At 35.7% G+C, this 24,637-nt stretch overlaps 2 protein-coding genes across 3 annotated transcripts in view; one reads left to right on the top strand and one right to left on the bottom strand.

Annotated features, from left to right (window-relative positions):
* Positions 1 to 2,789: 2,789 nt before the first annotated feature.
* LOC136039954 (protein HID1-like) overlaps positions 2,790 to 24,637 on the bottom strand; it is a 112,418-nt gene continuing 90,570 nt past the window's right edge. The window contains exons 14-16 of the mRNA XM_065723965.1: positions 14,799 to 14,995; positions 7,864 to 8,022; positions 2,790 to 4,011 (exon numbers count right to left, since the gene is read on the bottom strand). Of these exons, the coding sequence (XP_065580037.1) occupies positions 3,948 to 4,011; positions 7,864 to 8,022; positions 14,799 to 14,995 (420 nt within the window). The 3' untranslated portion in view covers positions 2,790 to 3,947. The remainder of the gene's footprint in view (positions 4,012 to 7,863; positions 8,023 to 14,798; positions 14,996 to 24,637) is intronic.
* Positions 17,646 to 24,637, top strand: part of LOC136039955 (leucine-rich repeats and immunoglobulin-like domains protein sma-10) — a 51,984-nt gene continuing 44,992 nt past the window's right edge. The window contains exon 1 of one of the 2 annotated variants that reach the window (XM_065723966.1): positions 17,646 to 17,821. The gene's annotated coding sequence lies outside the window, so the exon portion shown is untranslated. The remainder of the gene's footprint in view (positions 17,822 to 24,637) is intronic. The other variant, XM_065723967.1, reaches the window with a different exon arrangement.

Genomic DNA, 24,637 nt, shown 5'->3' with positions numbered 1-24,637 from the left:
ATGGATAGATAGATTTATTCACACTAAAGCCCTATTGGGCCATTCGTTATCTAATTAGTCCCAAAATTAAAAATATGGATTTTTTGAGTGGAGAAGGGGCAGGGACAGTTAAGAAAATCCCCCCCTAACATAAAATTAATGTTGTAAGTTGCCTTATCATACCCCCATCAATGACGCCCAAAACAATATCCTAAACTCATGGCCTCTTAAGAAAGAAAATAAATAAAATCTGCCAAAAAACGAAAAAAAAAAGAAAACAATCTGAAGATGAAGATCTACCCTCAGAATCAGTACTTCAACAAGAAAGCAAGTTTAATTTGTATGACGAAATATTTAATAAACTGATCGTGCGAGCAGTTTCATGTCTAAATCTCTAACTGATCAGGAGCAAAATCTTGGACGTGGGGGCCACTGGACCAAGGGCGCCAATATGAATCTAGGTGGGCATTGAATTGACAAGCTTATTTTAAAAAAAGATGAAAAAAAGAAAAAAGAACGGAATAAGGGTGCCAGAAGTATCTTGGGGGGAGGAAGGTCACCCCCTCCGACGTCGTGAATCTATTCCTGGCCTAAATTCCTTTTAACCCTTTGATTCATCTAATTTCAACCAAATTAGCTATGTAATTAGAATAAATAGATAGACGAATTTATTCACACGAAAACCCTATTGGGCCATTCGCTATTTAATTAGTCACAAAACTAAAAATAAGGATTTTTCTTAGTGGGGAGGGGGCAGGGGCATTTAAAAAAAATCCCCTTAGAGATCAAACCCACTGCACCGACACAAGCACCCTCTTTCCATCGTTTTTAAAATCACGTTTTTAAACCTTCAATTACTGGGGGCTAAAGTTTGCTCTTCAATAGGTTGCTAAGGATACCGCAACCATGAAATAGGTTACAGCGGATACTGCAAAAATTAATTTGGTTACTATTAGCCCGAGTCGCTCCTCACTTCACCTTAATGCCCTTCACCTTTTAGAAAACCAATATAAAAAACCAAGACGCTGTTATATTAATAGATTTTCAGTTTCTTGACAATTTTTAACACTCTTGATTTACAAATTTTCGGAAATTTTATTTCTGATTAGGACAATTATCGCATAGTCAAATTAGAGTATTCAGCGTTGTCTGCATTGAAAAAAATTAGTGTGAAATTCAAATTTTGCTCTCACTCAATCATACTATCTGTCTTGGCCTTTTTTACAATTAGCCATGGCCTAGTGCCCACAACTACTTGATTCAAAATGGCTCCTTCAGAGCCATTTCTAGGTAATAGAGTGTCAAATGGATTGTTCAGTTGCGATTTTTTTTTTTTTTTTTTTTTTTTTTTTTTTTTTTTTTTTATAGGAACAAGTATCAAGCTTGTAGTCTCGCCTTGTGGCAGCAGAAATTGATCTTGAGGACCCTTATAAAGCAAAGCACGAATCCACTAGGCTAAACTCGAGAATCAAACAAAGAAAAAAAAGACTCGAAATAAAATTGGCATAAGTTGATCAGGATTTTTTTCTTTTTTGTTTTGAGCTTAAATGGTCATTTTAGTACAGTTTTACCTTTGGTTAAATTTCAAGTAAAAAAAAAAAAATAATATTTAGCATTGAAAGACATTATTTTTTTGCGGTGATTTTTGATATTTTGTAAAACTCCTACCGAAAAATTTGGAAATTAATAGAAAGAATAGGTCCATACTTTTATTATGCTCTACAGAAAGAAACACTGAAAAATAGCTAATTGACCTGACACCGTTACAAAATGTAAATGGGGATGCAGATAATGAATAAATATTTAAGTTTAATACAATAAAATAAAGGACAATCTACACTTATATTAAATTATCGTTTAAATAAAACAGAAACTCTCACAAAACAGTTTAAGAACTAAAACAAAAGAAAAGAAAAACTCTTGGAATATAACTATTATTTGGCGGAAAGTTGAAAACAATAATTGTCTTAGAGCAAAGAGTATGGGCAACTTACAAAAGTGGAAACTTGCACCAGTGAAAAAACCATCAGCGCTATCTAAAGTTTGGCATCTCTTTGCATTTTTCCGTGTAATAACAAAATAATTAATCTTATTGGTGTAATTGGTAAATTTAGTGTAGGATTAAGTGTAAGATCTCAGTTTCTGACACAAAAAAGATTTCACAGCTTCAAAAATGTCAAGAGACACCAAATGATCTTTTTTTTCCAATACTAGCACCGGTTTCCACACTTATAAGTTACAAATACTCTTTGGTCTTAGAGCTTTAAAAAAGGTGTATTTAGTACCAACTTTAATATTATTACTGGGAACAGTTTGACATCCTAGACGATGAGAAAAGTGACTAGTAGCGATTTTACATCAATAAAAAGAACAGCTTTTCATTGCTTTATTTCAAAATTACGTAAGAAAAAGAAGAGAAAGAAGAAAAGGAAAATGAAATTTATGTAGCGAAGGAAAAGAAATATATGAATCTAAAATCAGATAGGAGGAAGAGACAAATTAAACTGAAAAAAATGTGAATTATATGAAAAACATCATACAGAAAATTTGCTAAAAAAAAAAAAAAAAAAAAAAAAAAAAAAAAAAAAAAAAAAAAAAAAAAAAAAACAGATTGACACAGCACCATTGGAGAAGGGACTAGACCTAAAGCTTTAATTTTTAAATAAAACTATGTGGATTACACAGACTGGAGTAGAGTCTGACTTTACTTTAGAAATAGGCGTAAAATTCACATTAGGTCGTAATCTTCGCACATTTACGGCTTGAACAAGTTTTAATTTGCAAAACCTGAAGATTTACTACAGTGTCCATTTGGCGATATGTAAATATTTTTTTTTTTTCTAGCCACAACAACAAAACGAGATTCGATTTAATTCAAAATGAAAATATTAAAAGAAGTCCCTGAATACCAGCCAAGATAAGACACACAATAAAAAAAAACAACACTTAAAATAAAAAATTCATTATCTAAATCGGTTTAGAACTACAAGCACAAATAAAAAACACAATTTTAAAACCTCAAAATGAAGAAATAAAAAGGATGAAAATTTTCAACATGAATTCTAATCTTAATACTACCTTTTTGTCTATAAAATCCGTTGGACATGCTCAAGCACACATCAAGCACAAGAGGCAGGCGGTAATCTAGTCTAATCACTGTTTTACATATCTATTGAGCCTTCAATTTTTAGACTGAAGACGGCTATCCAGAGGAGTCGACTGAAATTGTTTTAAAGTTTAATTTTCATTTTGGGGGGATGGGGTCGGAGTTTTCTGAACCTGCTTTTGCGACGTCCATTGCGAATAAAAAATGTCAATTTAGACATTTTTCTCGTTTTCATCATTCTCTTAAAGAATATTCAAGAGCTCAAAGTAATAGCCAATTTAGCCAACATTCATAAATGTATATTATATAATACACAACTAAAGCCATCACAAAATTCAGGCACTAGAAATTTTTCTATGGGGGGAGGGAGGGAGAAAGTTTGGATATTTAAACGACAAGGGGTTCTAGTATTCAGAAGGGAGGAGGCCTACATTTGCAGAAAAGCAAATATACGCTAACTAGCTAAAAATTGTGGAGGTATTAGCAGCGTCACCCTCTTTTTTGATAAAACCTAAAAAAAATTCGATCAAAATGCTTTGTTTAAAATCGATAATAAAAGTTTGGCCTCAGATACTCTGATAAAAACAGGTATTTGCTTGGCAAAACTTACGACAACCCATCGCCCTCAATAACATGTAACTTGGGATAACTCTTACGTGGGAATGTAAAATTCGAAGGTAAAGGAATTTAGACCCCCTCTTCCTAGGAGACTATTCGACGATCCAGACTAGGAGCTTTGAGATAAAAAGGAAGCAATGTTACTATAGAACCTAGCACAGGACTCAACCCTTTTTTTTACAATCAACGTATCTGTCTGTTGTTACTGGATCCAGAATATCTTCAGAAAACGGTCGAATTTAAACTAAACTCTTTGGATTTCAAACAAGCGAACAGCAGTGTCATACCAAATCGGAGGATCAATATTTCTGGAAAGAAAGAAACTAATATTTTAGATTTATCGCAAAGGATATAAAAACAACAAAGAAATAAAAAGTTGTAAATCAGAAGAAAACTCTTGAATATAACCAGATAAGGTCGAAGAAAAGATTACATAGGACAAGTAGAAGAAAGAGAAGAAGAGAAGAGTTTGAATTAATAAATCATTTTTTTTAAACAATCATTCAGATATGATTAAAAGGATGAAGTAGCTGCCACCGATTGAACCCCTCATCTCCATAAGATTTTGTCTCTGAGTCACTGAGCGAGATTTTGTGGTTTCGTCGATAAAACTCCTTCACAGTAGCGATGGTCATGTCAAGCAGCAATTTTATATTACATAGATCACAAAAGTATAAAAAAAGCCTAATAAAAGAACTTCAAGTTCAAGGGGTTCAAGTTACTGGTCCATCCATACTTTTTTCTGCGCATATTTAGTATTTTTTCTGCCACACTGGTGCTACATGTCACTGAGTTTGACTAACAGAATTTTCATATGCTTTCTATTATTGTAAAACAAAATCCCTGGTTGTAAGGTAGGCCCCCGAGAGTATTAGGCACAAATAGCCATGTACTAATTTCAGTTCCTAGTCATCCACTGGGCGTTCTGCCCAGGGCCTGAACATAGGTCAGAGTATCTTGTGTACGCTACCAAGATTGGATAGATTAAAGCAATAATGATTGGATAAATCATGCATGAGGAGGAGGGGGGGTCAGTCTCCCAGGAGATACGAAGGTCCAAATGTGACACAAGAAAAGATCCCTGACGAGAAATTAAGAAGGAAGAAAGAGGTTTTTCGCTAGTACTGATACAAAGGATTTAATACTGTTTGCAGCTGACGGCTGTCAAGGGATCGGTGACTCTCTTGCGTCTTTTGAGGGACAAGTATTGCCTGTTGAACCCGGTTTAAAACTGGGTAAAATTCTAGAGAAGGGCTCTTGGAGAGGGAAAATAAATAAGAGATAGGCAAGCCCTATGTCAAAACAGTCCAGTCAAGGGGGTACTAATAGCCCAGTAGTAATTGGTGCTATGCTATTATTTACTTTTAGGGGGTATGGAGGCAATGGCCTTTGTGACCTGACCCTCGACTTTGTGATTCAAATCCCAGCATTCCAGCAGGCATACAATTTCTACAGTTTTGAATTTGGTTAAGAACAAGATACATGTACACATGAATGTACATTTTTTTTATTGTTTTTTTTTTCTTAGAGAAGTTTTCTTCGATATTTGTAAGAAGAATGCTATGGGGTCTTTAATTTTAGTCTATAAGGTTTAATGTTTTTTTTCTTCTCCACAGCATTTCGGAATAGACTCTGACGAGGGGATATTCACTTCGGCAGAAAATGTCAAATTGGATGCAAAGTTTTAGACGTAATAGACATAACAGGTAGACATAATTACGTAACAGACGTAACAGATAAAGTAAGCTGAAGATTTTTAGTGAAGGTAATCAATTTGTAAGGTAGTGAGTAAAGTGTTACACAATAGGCTTTAGATTCCTAATGTTAGGGGGAGGAGGCAGTAGCCAAATCCTTTTTGAAGTCATTTCTGTTCGTCTTAAATTTGACTTAGAATATTCAATTGAAATTTTACTCGTTTTAATATTTAACAATTCTTTTATATTAGTACCTAATATCCGTATGTTTGCGATGATTGTTTATTTAATTTCTATTTCACTTCAGGTTTCATTAATTCTTTAATATTAATTTCTGGTCATTTTGAGTTTGAATTAACATAGGAATTTATTTCTGCTGGTATTAAGTTTAATATGGCTCCTTACTTTTCTTTAAAATACTTCATCTTCGGAATTTTTTTTCCAATTAATTTTCATTCGTATTTGAATACCAAAGTTTCAGGTTTTTCAACGTCCCCTCTTTAACATACAAGTTTTTTTTTTAACGTCAAAGTTTAAAAACATCAAAATAATGATTTTTTCAACATCAAAGTTTCCACTTTCAAAATCTCTCTCAACAATCCCTGAAAGTAGTTAGAAGTAGATGTAGTAGCAGTTACAAGTAGACACAGTCAGAGTTGCAAGTTGTCACAGTTGGAAGTAGTCATAGTTTTGAAAGACTTCAGACTTTACTTTTCATTGAAAGACTTCGTTTTCGGAAGATTTTTTAAAATTAACTTTTATTCGTGTTTGACTGCCAAAGTTTCAAGTTTTTCAACGTCCCCACTAACAGAAACAAGTTTTTTTTTTTTTTTTTTTTACCATCAAAGTTTCAAAACATCAGAATATTGGTTTTCAACGTCAAAGTTTCCATGTTCAACATCCCTCCCAACAATCCCTAAAAGTAGTCACTAGTACCCTTAGGTCTCCCTTGGGTATTTCTTTTATGTCCTTTTGAAAACCCCCCTGCATATAAGGTGTTTCGACATAACCCATACAATTTTTTAAAAGTTTTGTCTTAAACCTTCGCCTTTTTGGAGACCCAGGATTAAACATGCCCTCTTTTCCAATAAAAATCCTTATATTTTAATAATGGACAGGTGGCATAACTTACAAACCTTACCTTTGGACTATTTTGAACAATATGGCTATCTCAAAATTTTGATAGGATGCATTTGGGTAAAAAAGGGCGTGGAGGAGGCTGGTTACCCACCGATCACTTTTGACTCTTACAAAGAGAACGGAAAGTTTCGATTTCCAATCGAATGAGCGTCCTCCGAAATTTATACGACCACTCCTTCCATAAAAACCTTATATATTAACAAGTGGCAACTAGCACAACTTACATCCCTTACCTCCGGGCTGTACTTTTTCTAATCCCGGAGACAGAGTTATTTGACCTTTAGACTATTTGAGCAAAATGGTTATCTTGATTTAGCTTATAAGGGAGACCTAATGTAGTGGTTTTAAGCTCCCATATGAGAAAATGGTAATCGATTAAAATCTTTATGGTTTACAAAAGAAAACTGTTTAAATAATCCGTTGTTCAATGATTTACTTATGATGGTGCTGATAACTTCAATTGCATATTTTAACGAATTGTTTAGACAGACACTCAAAGTTCTGGCAACTAGACGGGTGACACAGTTAATACCTAATGATGAAACTTGAATTTTCTTTTGGGTAAACCCCGGAATTTTGGGGATTTCTCCATAAATACGGGGATAGGACGAAACGATGTCCATAGCGTCCTCCAAAATTTGCTGGTAGCAATGTCAGTGCTGCCGTTCCGGGGTTTGGCCTAGCTTTGACCTTATGAACACAAGTGGCAGTGCCGTGGCGCAATGCAAAACGGGAAGTACCCGGTGATTTTTACAAAACTTTATTGAAACCCCTTTGAGAAAAAGGTGGTAAGGGTGACGGGGGTAATTAAAAGCATTAAATTGATTTATTTGTGAGGAAAGTTACTTAGCATGGATATGTTTATTAGACAAAGAGATGCCTAGATAAACTTTTAAGAGAAAGACAGTTTTCCTTTTAGGAAACGAAGAGAATGTGTCGACCCAATTTTTAATTTTTGACTAGTAGCATATTGTCAGTTATTTGTGGTGTGCTTTATATTGAAGGACGGTGCAATCTTATTCGACTCAGCCACTATGAAAGGCGCTGTTTTGGACTACGCTGTTTTAAACAATTTCTATATTTTCCCTACTGTACTTGTCGTTCAAGAAAAAATACCTTGGAACGGCTTTTGTAACATAGTTTAACGACAACTGGAATCTATTAAATGAATTCTTTCATAAAAATTAATTTAAACTAAAAAAAGGAGAGTGATAAACTAAAAAAGAAAACAGAATGATTAAAAGACCGGTTCTAGTTTCATTTCTTTCGTTCGACCCTTCTCACCTTATAGCAAATATATAAAAAAAGATGAAGAAAAATACAAACCTTAAGTAAATCACACCCCACATGTATGTCCTGAACCATGCAGCCGTGCCACTATTTGCTTGATATTTTCTGATAAGAATAGGATGTGGTACTGGGAGGAGTCCCACAAGAGTTCCGTGCTGGAGAAACTTCAATATTTCACTTTCATCCGTCAAACCCCTGGAAGTGACATATTAAAAAACCGAAGGTAATCTTAAAAAAAAAAAAAAAAATTAAAACATAATACAGCTTCTGAAACTAGGAGGCAAAATAGAAAACGTATCGATGGCTTTAAATAGACTGTAAATCTCAAATTTTTTAATCGATAGTATTTTAGCCCTCTTTGGTCAAGATTGTGGCACTGGCCCACCCAATAGCAGACAAAGCTACAATGGTGTGAGATTACCTCTGTGTTAATTAAAAAGGGCACTAAAACCCTAAATTTGTTTTAAATCCTCTTTCAATATTCTGCCACCACTATAATAACCCCCCCCCTTCCACCCAGAGAAAACAGTAATTAAACGCCTTTTTGTGATTATCCTTCTCGGAAATAAAACGAGTTTTGTAATTTGCATATAGAGGTTTGAAACCTCTATCATTGTTTTTCTGGTAAGATGAACTTGATTTGTTTATTCTCATTAATTTCTCTGACTTTTGGAACGGTTTTCTCCCCTTTTCTAAGTCTTATCATATTTTCTATGGTTCATAAATTTTGAAGTCAAGACAGCTGGACACACTCATCCTCCGTCTCAGTCTATTCAAAACTCCCCTTTTTACTGCCTCCCATGGAGTTCCATTTCCTTTGAAGCCTTCAATATGACCTCTTTCCATTCTCTTTTGAGGCGACTTACTTTTCGTTTGGCCCCGGATCATTGTATGAAAAGTACAATCTTTGACAATCTTGCATCTTCATTTGTGAGACGTGTCTTGACTGTCCTAACTTTTCTTTCGTAATCACCCAAGAAAGTGGGATCGGACCACATCTTCCACAAAGCTTATTGTTTGACATATGGTCGGCCAAGCAGGAAACTAAAGCTATCTTTAGACAATTCCCCTGGATGATATTTCACGAACAAAAATTCCTCTGCATTTTGAAGTGCCAATGTTTCAGAACCATATTCCTCCATAGCTTCCAATATACTATAGCTTCTAATACTAATACTAATAGCTTCCATAACTTCTTCACTGCAAGCACCATCTTTACTAAGGGTAATACTAATTGGGATAGGTAAGTGCAGCTATTCTCTAGATGAATAGGTCTTCTGTTTACCCAACAATACCTCTTCAGAGGCATTTATTCCTAGTCTAAGGACTTATTTTTTCTTAATATTTCTTTTCAAACCTATTTTTACACATTTAACTCTAATTACTTCCAGAAATTCATTTATTTTGCGAAGATCTTTTTCTAAGACACTCAGATGAGGCATTTATTCCTAGTCTGTCACTTAGTCTTCTTTACACTCTTTTCAAATCTATTTTTGCACCCTGAACCCTCACAACTTCCAAAAATTCATTTATTTAGCTAACAATTTTATCTAGGACTCTCAGATCATCTTCATAATTTAAGTCAAAGAATATTACCTAGCCATTTGATTCCGTTTGATTCGATTAAATGGAGTCGACCTGGACTAGAAGGATCTTAATTATCCAAATACACCTTGACATTCTGCTGCCGCAGAAGGCAGCGATTTGTGAACCACCAGTTCTGAAGGGTGCTAGTACATTGGCTTAAAAATTCTTTGGATAATCCAACCTTACATTATATTGTCAGTGAAAATAAAACAAGATTTAACTCGAAAGAGGACAATTTAGCGACTTTGTCGACAATTTGCCGGTAACGAAACGGTTCGCTGTGTTTCTTACTGCAGGGTTAATTTTGGATATAGAATAGCGTAAGTCTTTTTTTTTCTTTTTGAAACATCTAAAATATAATAAATATCAAAATCAGAATTTTTTGGAAAAAATTCGGAGCGTCTGTTTCGAAATCGGGATTTCAGGTATTATTTACCAAAATTTATGAGATATACAGAAATTTGGCTTAGATTGTGGAAGAGGTGCTATGAAGATGTGGAAGAGACGATATGATATGTGCGGAAGATGTGGTCAATCAAAATTCTAAGTTATTAGATTTCTACGAATTTAAACTTCGAAGCCAGAGGATTTTACTTCGGCAACATGTAGAGAATTCGTAAACTCAACTTTAAAATACATAAGATCACAAAAGGAGTTGTATTTTCTGAAAACCCAGAAAAAAATTTTATACGAAAAAATTTTGATCTTGCATCTCTTACCACTTCAAAGCTCCATGCCACTCACCACGAAAGAAGAAACAACTATGAAAGCAGTGGTCTTGCAACATTCAGCAACATTAATTGGCAATATTTTTTCATCGCTACAATCCATTAGGAATGAAGTACTGCTTTCTGACATTTCCGACCATTTGCCAGTTTCAGCCCTGTTTCAAGTCCTCCAAAATCCACAAAGATTAGTCCCCCAGGATAAACCGAGATTTTGTTGCTCACCAGTGGAGCTGGATAGATTGAAAGAAGATCTTGGTACATATAAATGGGACTTTTCTCTACCAGAAAATATTAGTTTAGGCAATTATAATGACATATTTGGCCGGTTTTATGACACCGTTAAGGAAAAATTCACGTCTTATTGTCTAAAAGCTCCTTTAAAAAATCCTCGATCAAAAAGATCAACACCTGTAGCTCCCTGGTTAGCATCTGGAGTCCTAAAATCAATAAAAAGGAAGCAGAACCTTTGGAAGGAGTACAAAAAAAGACCAAATAAGGCCAAGTTAGAAGCATTTAAGTTGTACCGTAATTTTCTGAAATCAATTATTCGCAGAGCTAAAACAGTATATTTTACAAAAAGATTTGTTGATTGCGGTAAAAATATAAAAAAGACGTGGGACGTGATTAAGGAAGTTAGTCGGCCATCCATGAAACCAGAAGGTCTCCCTAAGTCTCTCATTGTAGAAGATCAACTTGTAACAGAAAAAGGCCAAATTCGACATCATATGAATAAATTCTTCGCGGAGATAGGGAAAAAACTGCTAATAGCGTTTTTTATTCATCTGTATCAGAGTCTTGGAAGCAGTTCTTAGGTCCCCCGTGCTTGAAATCAATGGTTCTTGGGGAGGTTACGGTGCAGGAAATTAGAAATATTGTTCTGTCTTTAAAGAATTCTTCAGCAGGTTTCGACCAAATTTCTGCTAAAGTAATTAAACATATTCTTCCATCGATTATCATCCCAATTTACCATTTGATTAATAGGTCATTTGAACTAGGAGTATTTCCCCAACGTCTTAAACTTGCACGTGTTATAGCTTTCTTTAAAGGAGGTGACAGAAAGGATCCTGGGAACTGCAGGCCGATCTCTCTTCTGTCAGTGTTCTCTAAGATATTTGAAAGAGCAATGCTCAAACGTCTGGTGAGATTTCTTGAAGCTAATTTTTTTTTTCATCAGCATCAGTTTGGGCTTCGCGCAAAGTATTCTACAGAACATGCTTGTAATAGACTTCTTCAGTTTATACGACGATCTTTAGATTCTAATCTTATTCCTGCAGCCATTTTTCTTGATGTAAAGAAAGCCTTTGACAGCCTAACACATAAGCTTCTCATTGGTAAACTTTGTCATTTTGGTGTCCGTGGGGAAGCATTGTCTTGGTTCTCGTCATACCTAACAGACAGATCTATCGCCACAGAAATTACAGACGAAAAAGTTCCAATTGAATACGGAGTACCCCAAGGTTCTATTCTTGGGTCAACCCTCTTCCTCATATATGTGAACGATCTCTACCGACTTTTTAACACCCCAATTAACAATGTTTGCTGTGGATTGTGTCACAAATCTTACTCTCAGAGTACGTTGGTGTTTACACCTGATAGTCAAGAAGAATTAATAGCATTTGTAGATGACACTACTTTAGGTGCTGCAGCTCCGGATGAATCATCCCTTATTCTAAAGCTTCAAGCAATGACTGAGAAAATACTCTTTTGGTTTGACATAAATCAACTAACTTTAAATGTAAAAAAGTCCTACCTTCTTATTTTTTCTCGTAAAGGGGTGAGCTGCCCCACAATTACTGAGCTTCATACACCAAGAGGCTCCATAAGTCGTCCCCCGGATCGATATGTGCGATCCCTGGGAGTTCTTTTGGATGAAAATTTATCATTTAAGTGGCATGTTCAAATAATAAGAGTGAAAATTTCCCGTGGACTTGGGATCATCCGAAAATTAAAGCGTTTATTCCCTTTCCCTATCCTCCGTCTTTTATACTTTTCTCTGATTGACCCTTATATATGTTACTGTTCGTCTGTGTGGATGTCCACATTTCCCTCGGTACTTGCTCCTATTCATAATCTTTATGAGAAAGCGGCAAGAATTCTCCAGTCGGCTACACAAACTCCTCTTGACCTCCTCAAAATTAAAGATATTTATGTTTTATCTCTATCTTCGTTGGCATATCAATACTTCCAGAGAGATCTCCCATGTTGTTTTTCGGGACTGCTTAAACTAGTAGGGGAAGTAAATTTGTATATCGTTCGTAACCGGGAGGATGTGAAGATTCCAGCTAGTCCCTCGGTTCGTTCAGACTTCGGCCTGGCTGTGACTGTGGGACGTGCTTGGAACTTGGTTCCCGCTGAGATCCGGCAGTCACGAACACTTGGCTCCTTTAAGAGACAGATGAAAAGTTTCTTATTAAAGGCTTCTTATTAAATGTTTCTTATGGTTAATTTATTATTTTTTTTTTTTTTGGGTTGTTGTTTTGTTGGTGTTGTATCCTCGATGACGCGAGAATTTTAATTTGTATTTTATTATCGGGTGATGTGAGGGTCGCTGTTTCATGGGGACTGCCGGTGAGTTGATTTCATTTCCTTACATATTTATATTTAGATGTTGGTTAGTATGTTTATGACAAGTTTTATGATTCTTTATTTATTGTATGCCGTTTCCCAAATAACGGGCCATTGAGCCCTTTGGGATATTGTTTTTGTTATTGTTATTTTATGAAAATAAATAGAACTTGAATTTGAACTTGATCAAATCCAAATTTGAATGATTATCATAATCAGAAAGCAATTTTACGTTACGCTGTTGCACATGCTAGACCGGCAATTTACTGACAGCTAGCTTCAAAGGGTGCCTCACTAAATACCTTAAGGTCTTTCAACTTAACGCCTTTATATTTTGCGGTTGCTAAAAATCACATAAAATTAACTGGATATCTTCTAGGATGTGAAGGAGCTAATTCGGTAAACGCCTTTACATATGCTGCTTGGTACACCGAAAATTGGAAATCAGTCGTCTACCAGTTTCAAAAGCTGCCTGTATAAATTTCTTAGGTTCTTTCACGAATGCATATTTACATGTCATATTCCGAATGAAGACTGAGAGAAGGAAAATCACACAAATTAAAATCTTTATAATGAAATCATTCACTATACAAAAAGGAGCAGGAACGCGAGGCGTTCCTATTTAACTAAAAGAATTATTTTTCTTCCAATGTACGATGGCAGCTCAATGTGTGAAATCTTGTTTAGAACAGTTATTCTTGAACAGCTGAGACATAAAGGAGTTAAGCTTTAGAATACAGGGGGGAAGAGTGGAAGAATATGAACAGTCCACCTCATTAAAAGAAAACTGATTTGTAAAAATAAAATTGATTTGATAAGTAATTTTAAAGTTCACGTTCTCTGAAAAAAAAAAATAATTCAAGTTTATTCTCCTTTAAGTTCTGCTCATGAACGAATACACGCACATTTTCACCGTAATGAGAAAAATAAAACCTCACTAAAGTCAGTCTTGAGTACCTCTAAAGAATGCCTGAATTTAATTGCGCGACAGAAGAGATGCCTTACCGTGTTTGGAAAAAAAACTCGTCACATCCTAATGATCATTTGGAGTTACCATGTTAGCAACAAGGTTCACATTCGCACAGGTCAACCAGACATCACCTCGTTTGTGAGACAACAAAGATGGGAATTCCCGGGACTTTTGCTTCATATGTCAAATCATAGACTTCCAAATACACTCCTCTACTGGCAACCAAAAGGGACCCGTCACCAAGAGACCAAAGAACATGCCACGTAGGGCGTACAAACACGAGGAAAAAAGGCTTCAGAGGGTCTCATCCGAGAATGGAAGGATATCTATGCACCAGCGCACCTGAAGGAAATTGGAGACCACCCAATGACTCATTGTGTGCCTATGGAGGAACTACAGTAAGGTATTAAAACCCATGATTCCTTTTCCTACAAACAATTCTTACGAATCATGGTTTCTCATTGCGACATGATGGTGAAGTGGAAAACTGAACTTTAAAACATTAATAAATTGACAAGAATCCGACTTCCTAACCTTCTTTTTCCGGACCCTTCACAGGAACTGGGGCACTTAGCGTCACTCAGCAATTGGAATCTTCAGCCTTTACTTCGCCTAGTTTTCAATCCTCAACAACTGGGCAATTTTTGTTTTCGTGATGTAAATACCGTCTCGCAAATTGAACTCAGGTATCCCAAAATAACGAAACTCAGGTGATGAAAGAATAAAAATCAGAACACCATTCCGCGTTTCCTGGATTCCCCCTCCCCAATCATGGTTTTAGTTGTCTATCGCCTTTCACATGGTCCCCAGCTTGTTTATACAAAATTCAGAGGAGAGCATTGATCTTCATTAAAAAAAAATGTTTATGCAATAAGTCATGGGACAATTAAGGGCTTTAATACTAAAACATAACAAAAGCAAATAGAATTAGTCAATTTGACCTCAGAAGCTGCACATTTAAGAAATGAAACGATAACGCTTGTGTCACGTCGCCCTAATTTCTGCCAAGGATGTCGTTGTAGGTGAATAAGGGAATGTGCCTTGATGAATCTAGTCCATTGTAAAGAGAATATTTTAGCAAATAACTGGAAAACCAGATTTAAAAATAAAACTGTGCTTACTTGTCAATACAAATTTTTTCCACTTGAGGCACTAAGACTTGCAGCATTCTCATGATCGTCTGAAGTGGAAGTTTTTTCTTCCATCCAAGGACCCATTGTGGAGTAGGCTGCCAAGACTGGCTTAGAATAGAACTTGTTTGGCTTCTGGCTGATGAGACTGATGGTGACCGGTCTGGTACTTTCTCGAACTTAACTGGCTGTCCAAAATTTTTTTATTATTATTATAGCGATAAGCAAGCTTTAGTATTTAATAGGTGGAGAGTGAGCCTGATAGAAAGAGGGGTGGAGAGGGAGAGAAAGAGAGTAATAGCGAGAGAGAGAGAGAGAGAGAGAGAGAGAGAGAGAGAGAGAGAGAGAGAGAGAGAGAGAGAGAGAGAGAGAGAGAGAGAGAGAGAGAGAGAGAGAGAGAGAGAGAGAGAACGAGTGAGAAAGAAAGGAGAGTCATATTTTCACATAGCCCTCCTTTCACCAAACCAGAATATTCAAAGTTTCATTTTCTGACAAATTATTGTTGCACTAACGAAATAAGCAAAACAGAAAGAAACAGAAATAATGTGACAAACCATGAACTGATTTAGAACATTTTTCTACTGTTTTACTATCGAAACATTTTAAACAATTAGAATAGCGTATTATCGTATACGCTCAGGCAACACCGCAAACGTGTGCCTCTAAAACCCTTTTTCTACATGCCAGCCAAATACTACTACTACTACTACTACTACTAATAACTCACTGCAGAACCAAGCCGCCTGAGGCCAACACAGCTACGCATGCTCCTCCTCCAACCTAATCTATTTAAAGCCTGCCTCTTTAAACCCTCCCAGGAAGTTCCCATTTCCTTTAAATCTTTATTTATGACATCCTCCCAACCCATACAAGGACGACCTGCTTTCCGTGAAGCCCCAGACGGTTGGCCAAAAAGGACAATCTTCGGTAATCTGTCATCCTTCATCCGTAGAACGTGGCCTAGCCATCTCAACCTTTCTTTCATTATAGCCCCAGAAAGCGGGATTGAACCACACTTTTCGTACAACCTACTGTTTGAAATACGGTCAGTCAGCCAGGTACCCAGAACAATTCGTAGGCAATGTCTCTGGAAAACATCTAGTAAATTTTCATCTGCTTTTCGAAGTGCCCATGCTTCAGAGTCATATTTGACCACTGTCATCACTGTAGCTTCCAATATTCTAATCCTGGTTTGTAGACCTATCTTTCTATTCTCCCAAACTTTTTTTAACTGTGAAAAAACACCCTGAGCCTTAGCTATTCTACTTTTAACATCTTCACTGCTCCCACCATCTTTACTAATAATACTACCAAGGTAACTAAAGCTCCCAACCTGATCAATCTTTTCGTTACCTAATGTCACCTGTTCATTATCCTCTCCGGATAATTTCCTTCATTTTCCCCAACGGTCAAATAACAATGCATTCGGGTTCAACGGCCTCCCCCCTTCCAGTCCCCGTAGCAAGGGCCATAAGCAACGCAAGTTGCCAATTGTTAAGATATAAGGTTTTTGTGGGAAGTGGTCGTATTAACTTTGGAGGGGGTCAATTGTTAAGATGTAAGGTTTTTATGGGAAATGGTCGTGTTAACTTTGAAAGATGGCTCGAAGGGGTGCAATTTAATGCCAAAACATCTAACTGTCGTTGAGCCTTCAGGTAAATACAACATTTGTTCTAGAGAAGAGGCAGAGGGTGAAGGTGGAATTGATATTAAATACCTCTACTAGTGGAAATATTTCTGGTCAACAATGTTACTGTAAAAGAAAAGAGTAATATTAAGGCCTAAAATTAGCAGAATTTATTCTTGTATAAGAGGCTACTCAATCTTGCGTGTGTGGAATTTTTTATGGGGGGGGGTCCAGAGGGCTGGGATTGTCCGCGGAGGAGTTGTCTAGGGGGAATTTTCCGCGGGGGAGGGGAACTTTCCAGGTTGGGAAACACCGGCTCCCCAATAAAGAATATTCGGTACTTATGTGTTATCCCGATCAGACTCAAAGAAGTGAAGCTAGGTTAATCATAATAAAACATACCTAAATATGATGAAAAATAATACTTTAGCGACAAAATTATGGAGACTAAACAAATAATTATGGAAAGCCCAGAACGGATTATATTAAATACCTAACCCAAACTAACCTAAGTAACTATATATATTAAATATTTAATTAAAATATACCTGCATAGTAGTTTATTTCACTACTTCACTTCACTTTCAGTATTTATTCAACAGATATAACAGACCGAACTTCTTGAGCGTGGCCGGGATAACACGTAAACACCGCATATTTTTTCTGGGTGTACTATGTAACCCGTGAAAAAGTTTGCATGTCACTATTCTAAAATAAAATTCATTCATGCTTTGCCCCCCCCCCCACAGACGAAAATATATACATAACCATAAAAATACCGGAACGACATATTCTTAGCGTCAAAATTATAACGAGAAAAACACCAATCCAATGAACTTAGACATTTGGCATAGATAATTTGGATTCTATTTTAGAATGTCAATCAAATTTGGTAACTATTTTAACATACATGGGTTATACGAGGAGTCAGAGTGTACCTTATCAAAATCTCATTACTTTTCCGTTTTTAAACAGTTATATTATTTTATTGTATTTGTCCTTCTATCATCAAAGTAATAAATTTATGTGCACAAGACTACAAATATGTGCAAAACTTTGTGCCTACAATTCCATCTCCTAACTCTAGACTTCGTCACAACTTAAGTGTACTCGAAGCGATTTAGTGCCTAATACATTGGCTTGAAAATTTCCAAGAAAGAACCCAATTAATACAAGATGAATTTGGCAGCAAAACGAACCCGAGTAACATTAGATAAGCGGCCATACAACTCTTAGATAACTCAAATGAAACATGACTAAAACAGACAGTTTCAACAGACAGCTCGTGCTAGGATTAATAGAGTAAACACATCAACACTTTTCTAGCCTCAGTTAGAGAGATTAAGAAGAGCTGTACATTATTAAAAGGCCAGACATTTTTTTTCAGGTATTTTCTTTTATTTTAGTTTCAGTACAATGTCAAACGTCATTCTGTGACTATTCTTTCATTTCAGTTCCAGGTACAAGGGGGTATTAGCGATTCTTAAAAATCATGCTTACAAAATAGCGTTAGGTAAAATTCTAGTCCATTGACTTCTTGCTATCTTGGAAAGTTGTTGGGCTAGAGAATTGAAACTTTCAGGGATGTGTCTACAGGCTAAAGTATATCCTGGGAAGTTATTTTGAGATCCCTAACTATACCCCTTCCCCCTCCTCTATATAACGCAGTTTTTTGTACATTACAGCTTATATTTTGGTCAAATTTGATGCTATATTACTATTAAAAGTGTAAATCCTTGCTTACCTTAGAAAAATTCAACTTTTCACTGTTTTTTAAGCTACTATATTCCATAAAGGGCTTTTGACAGGGGTAATACAGACAAGACTTTGAACTTTTAAGGGGCTTCTCACTCAAAATTATGATTCGTTGCTACAATTGGGTAAGGTTTATGTTATATGTGTGTCAATAAAATTTATTTTGTAAATCATAACAGCATAGGGAAGTCAATTTCTTCAAGAAGGCCCAATAATGATTCTTAGAAACCTGAAGAGAGGCGAAACAGAAATTTAGTGGGAAAAATAAGCACAAGTCCTAAATACGTGATTGACATAACTGTAACGGATACGCTCTCTTTGGGTGAGTTTTTTTTTTTTTGGGGGGGTTAATTTGAAAAAATTAGAAAGATGTATTTGTAACTTACGAATGGGTGATCAGATCTTAATGAAGTTTGATATTTAGAAGGATCTTGTGCTTCAGAGCTCTTATTTTAAATCCCAACCAGATCCAGTGACATTGAGGGGAGTTGGATGGGGAAACCAGAAATCTTGGAAGACGTGAAAATTGAGGTATCTTTATCTTCAAAATGGGTGGTCGGATCTTAATGAAACTTGATATACAGAAAGATCATATATCTGAGATGCTTAATATAGATGCTTATACAGAAATTACTCTGTATATGAAAGGGTTTTTCCTCCTCAACGCCCCGCTTTTTACGCTAAAGTTTGACACTTTCTGTTAACTTTACTTTTTAAAACAGTAAAAAGCTTTAGCGTAAAGAGCGGGGTGTTGAGGAGGAAGAGGCCCTTTCATATACGGAGTAATTTCTGTTCATTTTAAGTTTTAATGTTGCTCCTTACTTTCAGTTAAAAACACTTGTTTTTTTATTCAATTTATACCATAGTTTTGTAGATATATATTTAAAATTATCAAAATAAACCAAAAATAAGCCCTTAGTAAACATTAATTACAACACAACTATCCAGGAAAGAAGTTTTACAAAGGAAAGTAAAGGACCATATTAAACTTAAGACAAGCTTCAACACATTCCTATAATATTTAAAGCTCAATGTTTTGTTAGAAACCAGGAAAGGAAAATATATAATTAATGAAAAAAATCAAATAGTTGAGAAAACGAGAATTTTTCAGCCAGTAGCAAAATATGAAGACGAAAATCAAGCAAATATTTCCACAAGGACCTCTGAATAATGGAAGTGTTTTCAAACAGAATGAAGTGGTGAGGGTTATTGTGCACGTGTTGGGCCAAGGCAGAATCAAAATTATCGGGCCTTTGGTGCAAACTATGACTTCGTTGATTGAATATTTTGTGTTTCAACAATCCCTTCTCCCAATTGTTGGCGTTTTACCAATATAGAAGATTTAGAAATGTTACACACCCCTTAAATTTTGAAAACTGGTATTTTTCACATTTCTAAATCTCTTTCATAGGGTGGTATCCAGGATATTTCCAAGGGGGAAGGGGTATTAATGATTTTTTAGGAATCTTTATAAAACAAAAACTATGAAACGCATGAAAGACTTGTTCATATTCGTTTCGCTACGTTTTTACGAGTCGGAGAAAGGTTTCGGACGGGGGGCACATACCCTTTAGCCATCCTGGATACGGCTTGTTTTTTCCTAGCCTATTTGAATTTAACGAAAAAGATTGTATTAATTTTCTCACAACCGCCCACATATTTACATTCTCATTAAATCAAACAGTCTTCTCAATATTTGAACTCCACATTAATTACTCTTTTAAATACCGGATGACACATGGAAAGGTAATTACAAGTGACATGACAATTCCCCCGGAAGCCGGAACAGCTTTCCGGGACCTGAAAGGAGCTTTTGATGAAGTTATAAGGTAATTTAGCATTCTTATTTTAATATATTTGTGGAAAATTTATAATGACGGAAATATCGTTAAAGACTGCTTACAAATCCGTAAGTTGTTCATAAGTCTTCTTTGTGTTTGTTGAGTTGAGAGATCCCATCTAAGACAGTGTCAAACAACACAATTTAGGAGGTGTAAAATGCATTTTGAAAATATAGTGGGGTGGGATTTTTCGTTCTTTTTCAAAGAAAACACAAATAAAGGCATTTTCGATAAAAATATAAAAAAAAATCTAGAGGGGGATTATAGGGCGGTTCCAAGAATATGCGGGGCAAGTTTAAACTGCTGGGAAGAATAAATCATTATTCAAAGTTTCATTTATCCAAACAACACTTGCAATATAAATAGTTGATTTATCGAAATATAATCCTTGACGAGCCTCCCGTCTTGATTTTTCATTTCATCAAAATATCCTTCTCTTTTATTTCTGCTATCAACTTGAATCAACTTCTTTCAATGGTAAATCAATTAACTGTTTAAAACCTCAAACATGTCACTCCTCTGTTACTCACATAAACTTCCTCAAATTTATCATCCAAATATGCGAGGCAAGTTTCAACTGCTGGGAAGAATAAATTATTATTCACAGTTTCATTTATTCAAAAAAATGTATTGTTTCCACTTTTTGTTGAAATTATACCCGTTTTCTCTCTCTAGTATTTATAAGATTATGCTATATTTCAATGTCTGGACTCCAATTATATTTTAGCCTGTTATAAAGACCCGTCTTTAGCCTGTTATTAAATAAAAAAAAAACTAATTTTTTTAGCTGAAAGTAAGGAGCGACATTAAAACTTAAAACGAACAGAAATTACTCCGTATATGAAATGGGTTGTCCCCTCCGCAATCCCTCGCTCTTTACGCTAAAGTTTGACTCTTTACCACAATTCTACTTTTTAAAACAATTAAAAGCTTTAGCGTAAAGAGCGAGGGATTGCGGAGGGGACAACCCATTTCATATACGGAGTAATTTCTGTTCGTTTTAAGTTTTAATGTCGCTCCTTACTTTCAGCTAAAAAAATTAGTTTTTTTTTATTTAATTTCTGAACGTTTTTGAATTAATACATGTTTGGTTTTGGCTCTCCTCACATAAATTATTAAAATGAAATTTGTATATTAATTCTTTTTTTGGCTAAATGGCTTTCTCTTAGTTTCGATCAGACGATTTTGAGAAATAAGGGGTGGAGAAGGAGGTCTAGTTCCCCTCCAATTTTTCGGTTACTTAAGAATGCAACTAGAACTTTTAATTTTTAACGGATGTTTTTATTAGTAAAAAATATACGTAACTTAAGAATTAACTTACGTAACAAACTTTCATAATCTTATATTTTTATTATGTATACGAGGGGGTTTTTACCCTCGTTAATACCTCGCTCTTTACACTAAATCGTAAGTTTTGTCCCAATTCTTTAAGAATGACCCCTGAATCAGAAAGGCCGTAGAATAAATAGTTGAAATTACTAAAAATACTTTAGCATAAAGAGCGAGGTATTTATTTCCTCCTAAATACCTCGCTATTTATACTAAAGTATTTTTAGAACCCCTCATATAAGTAATAACCTCTGGTCGTTTTAAGTTTCAATGCTACCCCTTCCTTTCATTTGAAAAAACGTTTTCATATTTATTTTTCTTTGTTTTCTTTTAGTAATGCTAGAAAGTCCTGCGCCCTTTTCATTGAATTTTTCTTTCCCAATGACAGATTCCTCCAAGGAAAGATCCTCCAACATAGCCCCCTCCCCTCAGCCCCACCCCCAAACAAAATAAAATCCCCCTGAAAACGTCTGTACACTTCCCAATAACCATTACTATATGTAAACACTGGTCAAAGTTTGTAACTTGCAGCCCCTCCCCCAGGGATTGTGGGGGAGTAAGTCATCCCCAAAGACATAGTTATTATGGTTTTCGACTATGTTGAACAAAATGGCTATCTCAAAATTTTGATTCGTTGACTTTGGGAAACAAATGAGCGTGGGAGGGGGCCTAGATGCCCTCCAATTTTTTTGGTCACTTAAAAAGGGCACTAGAACTTTTCATTTCCGTTAGAATGAGCTCTCTTGCGACATTCTAGGACCACTTGTTCGATATGATGACCCCTGGGAAAAAAAACAAAAAAAAAACAAATAAACACGCACCCGTGATTTGTCTTCTGGCAAAAAATACAAAATTCCACATTTTTGTAGATAGGAGCTTGAAACTTCTACAGTAGGGTTCTCTGATACGCTGAATCTGATAGTGTCATTTTCGTTAAGATTCTATGACTTTTAAGGGGTGTTTCCCCCTATTTTCTTAAATAAGGCAAATTTTCTCAGGCTCGTAACTTTTGATGGGTAAAACTAAACTTGATGAAACTTATATATTTAAAATCAGCATTAAAATGTGATTCTTTTGATGTAGCTATTGATATCAAAATTCAATTTTTTAGAGTTTTGGTTACTATTGAGCCGGGTCGCTCCTTACTACAGTTCGTTACCACGTACTGTTTGATAAAGACCCGATATGAAATTCATGAAATAATGTATTCTCAATCAGACGGAATATTTTTTTTTCGAAATAATACTCTGCAAGATATCCTTCCATATGTTCTTCTCTTCTACCATAAGTGGGGATGTTATCTCTCACTTCCCTCCATGTCCGTTCTATATTTTGGGTATGGGCTCCTGTTGTAGGGTCAACAAAATTTAGGCTAAATTTAATCACAGCCGTTATTAAAATTGTCTAAATTTTTCTAATTTCGTTGAATTTTTCTAAGGTAAGTAAGGATTTACACTTTTAATAGTAATATAGGATCAAATTTGACCAAAATATAAGCTGTAATGCACAAAAAATGCGTTATATAGAGGAGCGGGGAAGGGGTATAGTTAGGGATCTCAAAATAACTTCCCGGGATATACTTTAGCCTGTAGAAACATCCCTGAAAGTTTCAATTCTCTAGCCCAACAACTTTCCAAGATAGCAAGAAGTCAATGGACTAGAATTTTACCTAGCGTTATACTATTAAATTCCTTGTTTATGCTCTTTCCAAATATTCTGGTGATTTTTGTGACGATGCATCTCCTTCCCTGATGGCCCCAGATCCCTAGGATGTAAACAAAACTAACAGAGGAAAATAAAACAACGAAATCCTTACTTTCTAATATACTTCTATTAATAAGATTATCATGTTTCCTTCCATTGTTATTCACATTTTTAAATCACTTTTAAGTAATATTAAATATCTACCGGATCTCCTATTGCAATCAAATAAGGGGCAAAAATTTAGACGGGGCAAAAAACTCGTTACAAAGAAAAGCGAAAAATGAAGAAATTTAAAACAGTGTTGAAATATATTATTTAGGGCTATATCTCGGACCCTCAGAGGGAAGGGGTGCATTGTCAAAAACGCGACTGTGATATCTGGAAAGAGCCTTAAATAAGAAATCTGCTGCTACTTTTATATATTAACATGTCTCTTTCTGAGGAGCTCCTAATATCCATTGCTACCCAATCTTAATTTTCTATCAATCTTTTGACATTTAATTATTAATCAGCTCCATGGATGCCGTGGCCTTTCCATGACATGCTGATGTTATCATTGGGGCTTCTAACTTAAGAACACATATTAAAGAAACTAGCTGTTGGGGTGGCGCTCGCGCCACCCCAACACCTAGTTGGTGGGGCGCTTCGCGCCCCCCAAGCCCCCCGCGCGCGTAAGTCGTTACGCGCCATATTAGTTACGCGCCATTGTAGTTGTGTCCCTGTGTACCACCTATGAATATAGATAGATTTATATATGTGTTTCAAACTACGTAAAACTTGCGAATATACAACATCGTTGGCTTTCCCATTGTCTGTGCATATACAAAGCCTTATGTACTAATAATGACGTCATATGCAAACGCTCTTTTTACAAACAAACAAACATGCATACACACAACTCGTTTTTATATAGATAGATAGATAGATAGATACAATACAAATTAACTGCGTAAAACTTGCGAATATACAACATTCTTCGCAGTCCAATTGTCGCTGCATATAAATAGATTGTCAGGTTTACCGACCCTCGAACATGCAACGTACAATTGTCCATGGGAAAAACAATCAGTGTTAAGATCTATACCCCATTTTTCTAATGATTGACCTTGAGCTTTGTTAATGGTGATTGCAAATGCTAATCGAATTGGGAATTGCAATCTTTTAAATTGAAAAGGCAGATCCGTTGGAATCATGGGAATGCGAGGAATAAGAACAGCCTCACCCTCAAAAGGCCGTCAAGATTGTGGCCTCTATTAGGTTTTCCATTGTTATTTTACGGCAAGTCGCGTGCCATTGCAAAGCTTTGGTGGGTTGATATTTCTTAAAAGTATTATTGGTACGCCTATTTTTAGTTGTAGCACGTGTGGTGGAAACCCTGAAAGATCCACGGAATTTAAAAATTCAGATGGATAATTAACCGCTTCATTTGGTTCCAAAACTGTGTCGCCTAACTTGTAAAGGACTGCCTGGTCTCGAATCTTGGTCAAAACAATATTGTTGATTTCGTTGACGTCTATATTTTTCGGTGCAAGAATCGCTCTTTCACTTATCCATTTATTATTTTTATAATTGTT

This window comes from Artemia franciscana, chromosome 20, assembly GCF_032884065.1.
Source record: "Artemia franciscana chromosome 20, ASM3288406v1, whole genome shotgun sequence".
Taxonomy (NCBI): domain Eukaryota; kingdom Metazoa; phylum Arthropoda; class Branchiopoda; order Anostraca; family Artemiidae; genus Artemia; species Artemia franciscana.
This window is presented reverse-complemented; position numbering and strand designations above follow the sequence as displayed.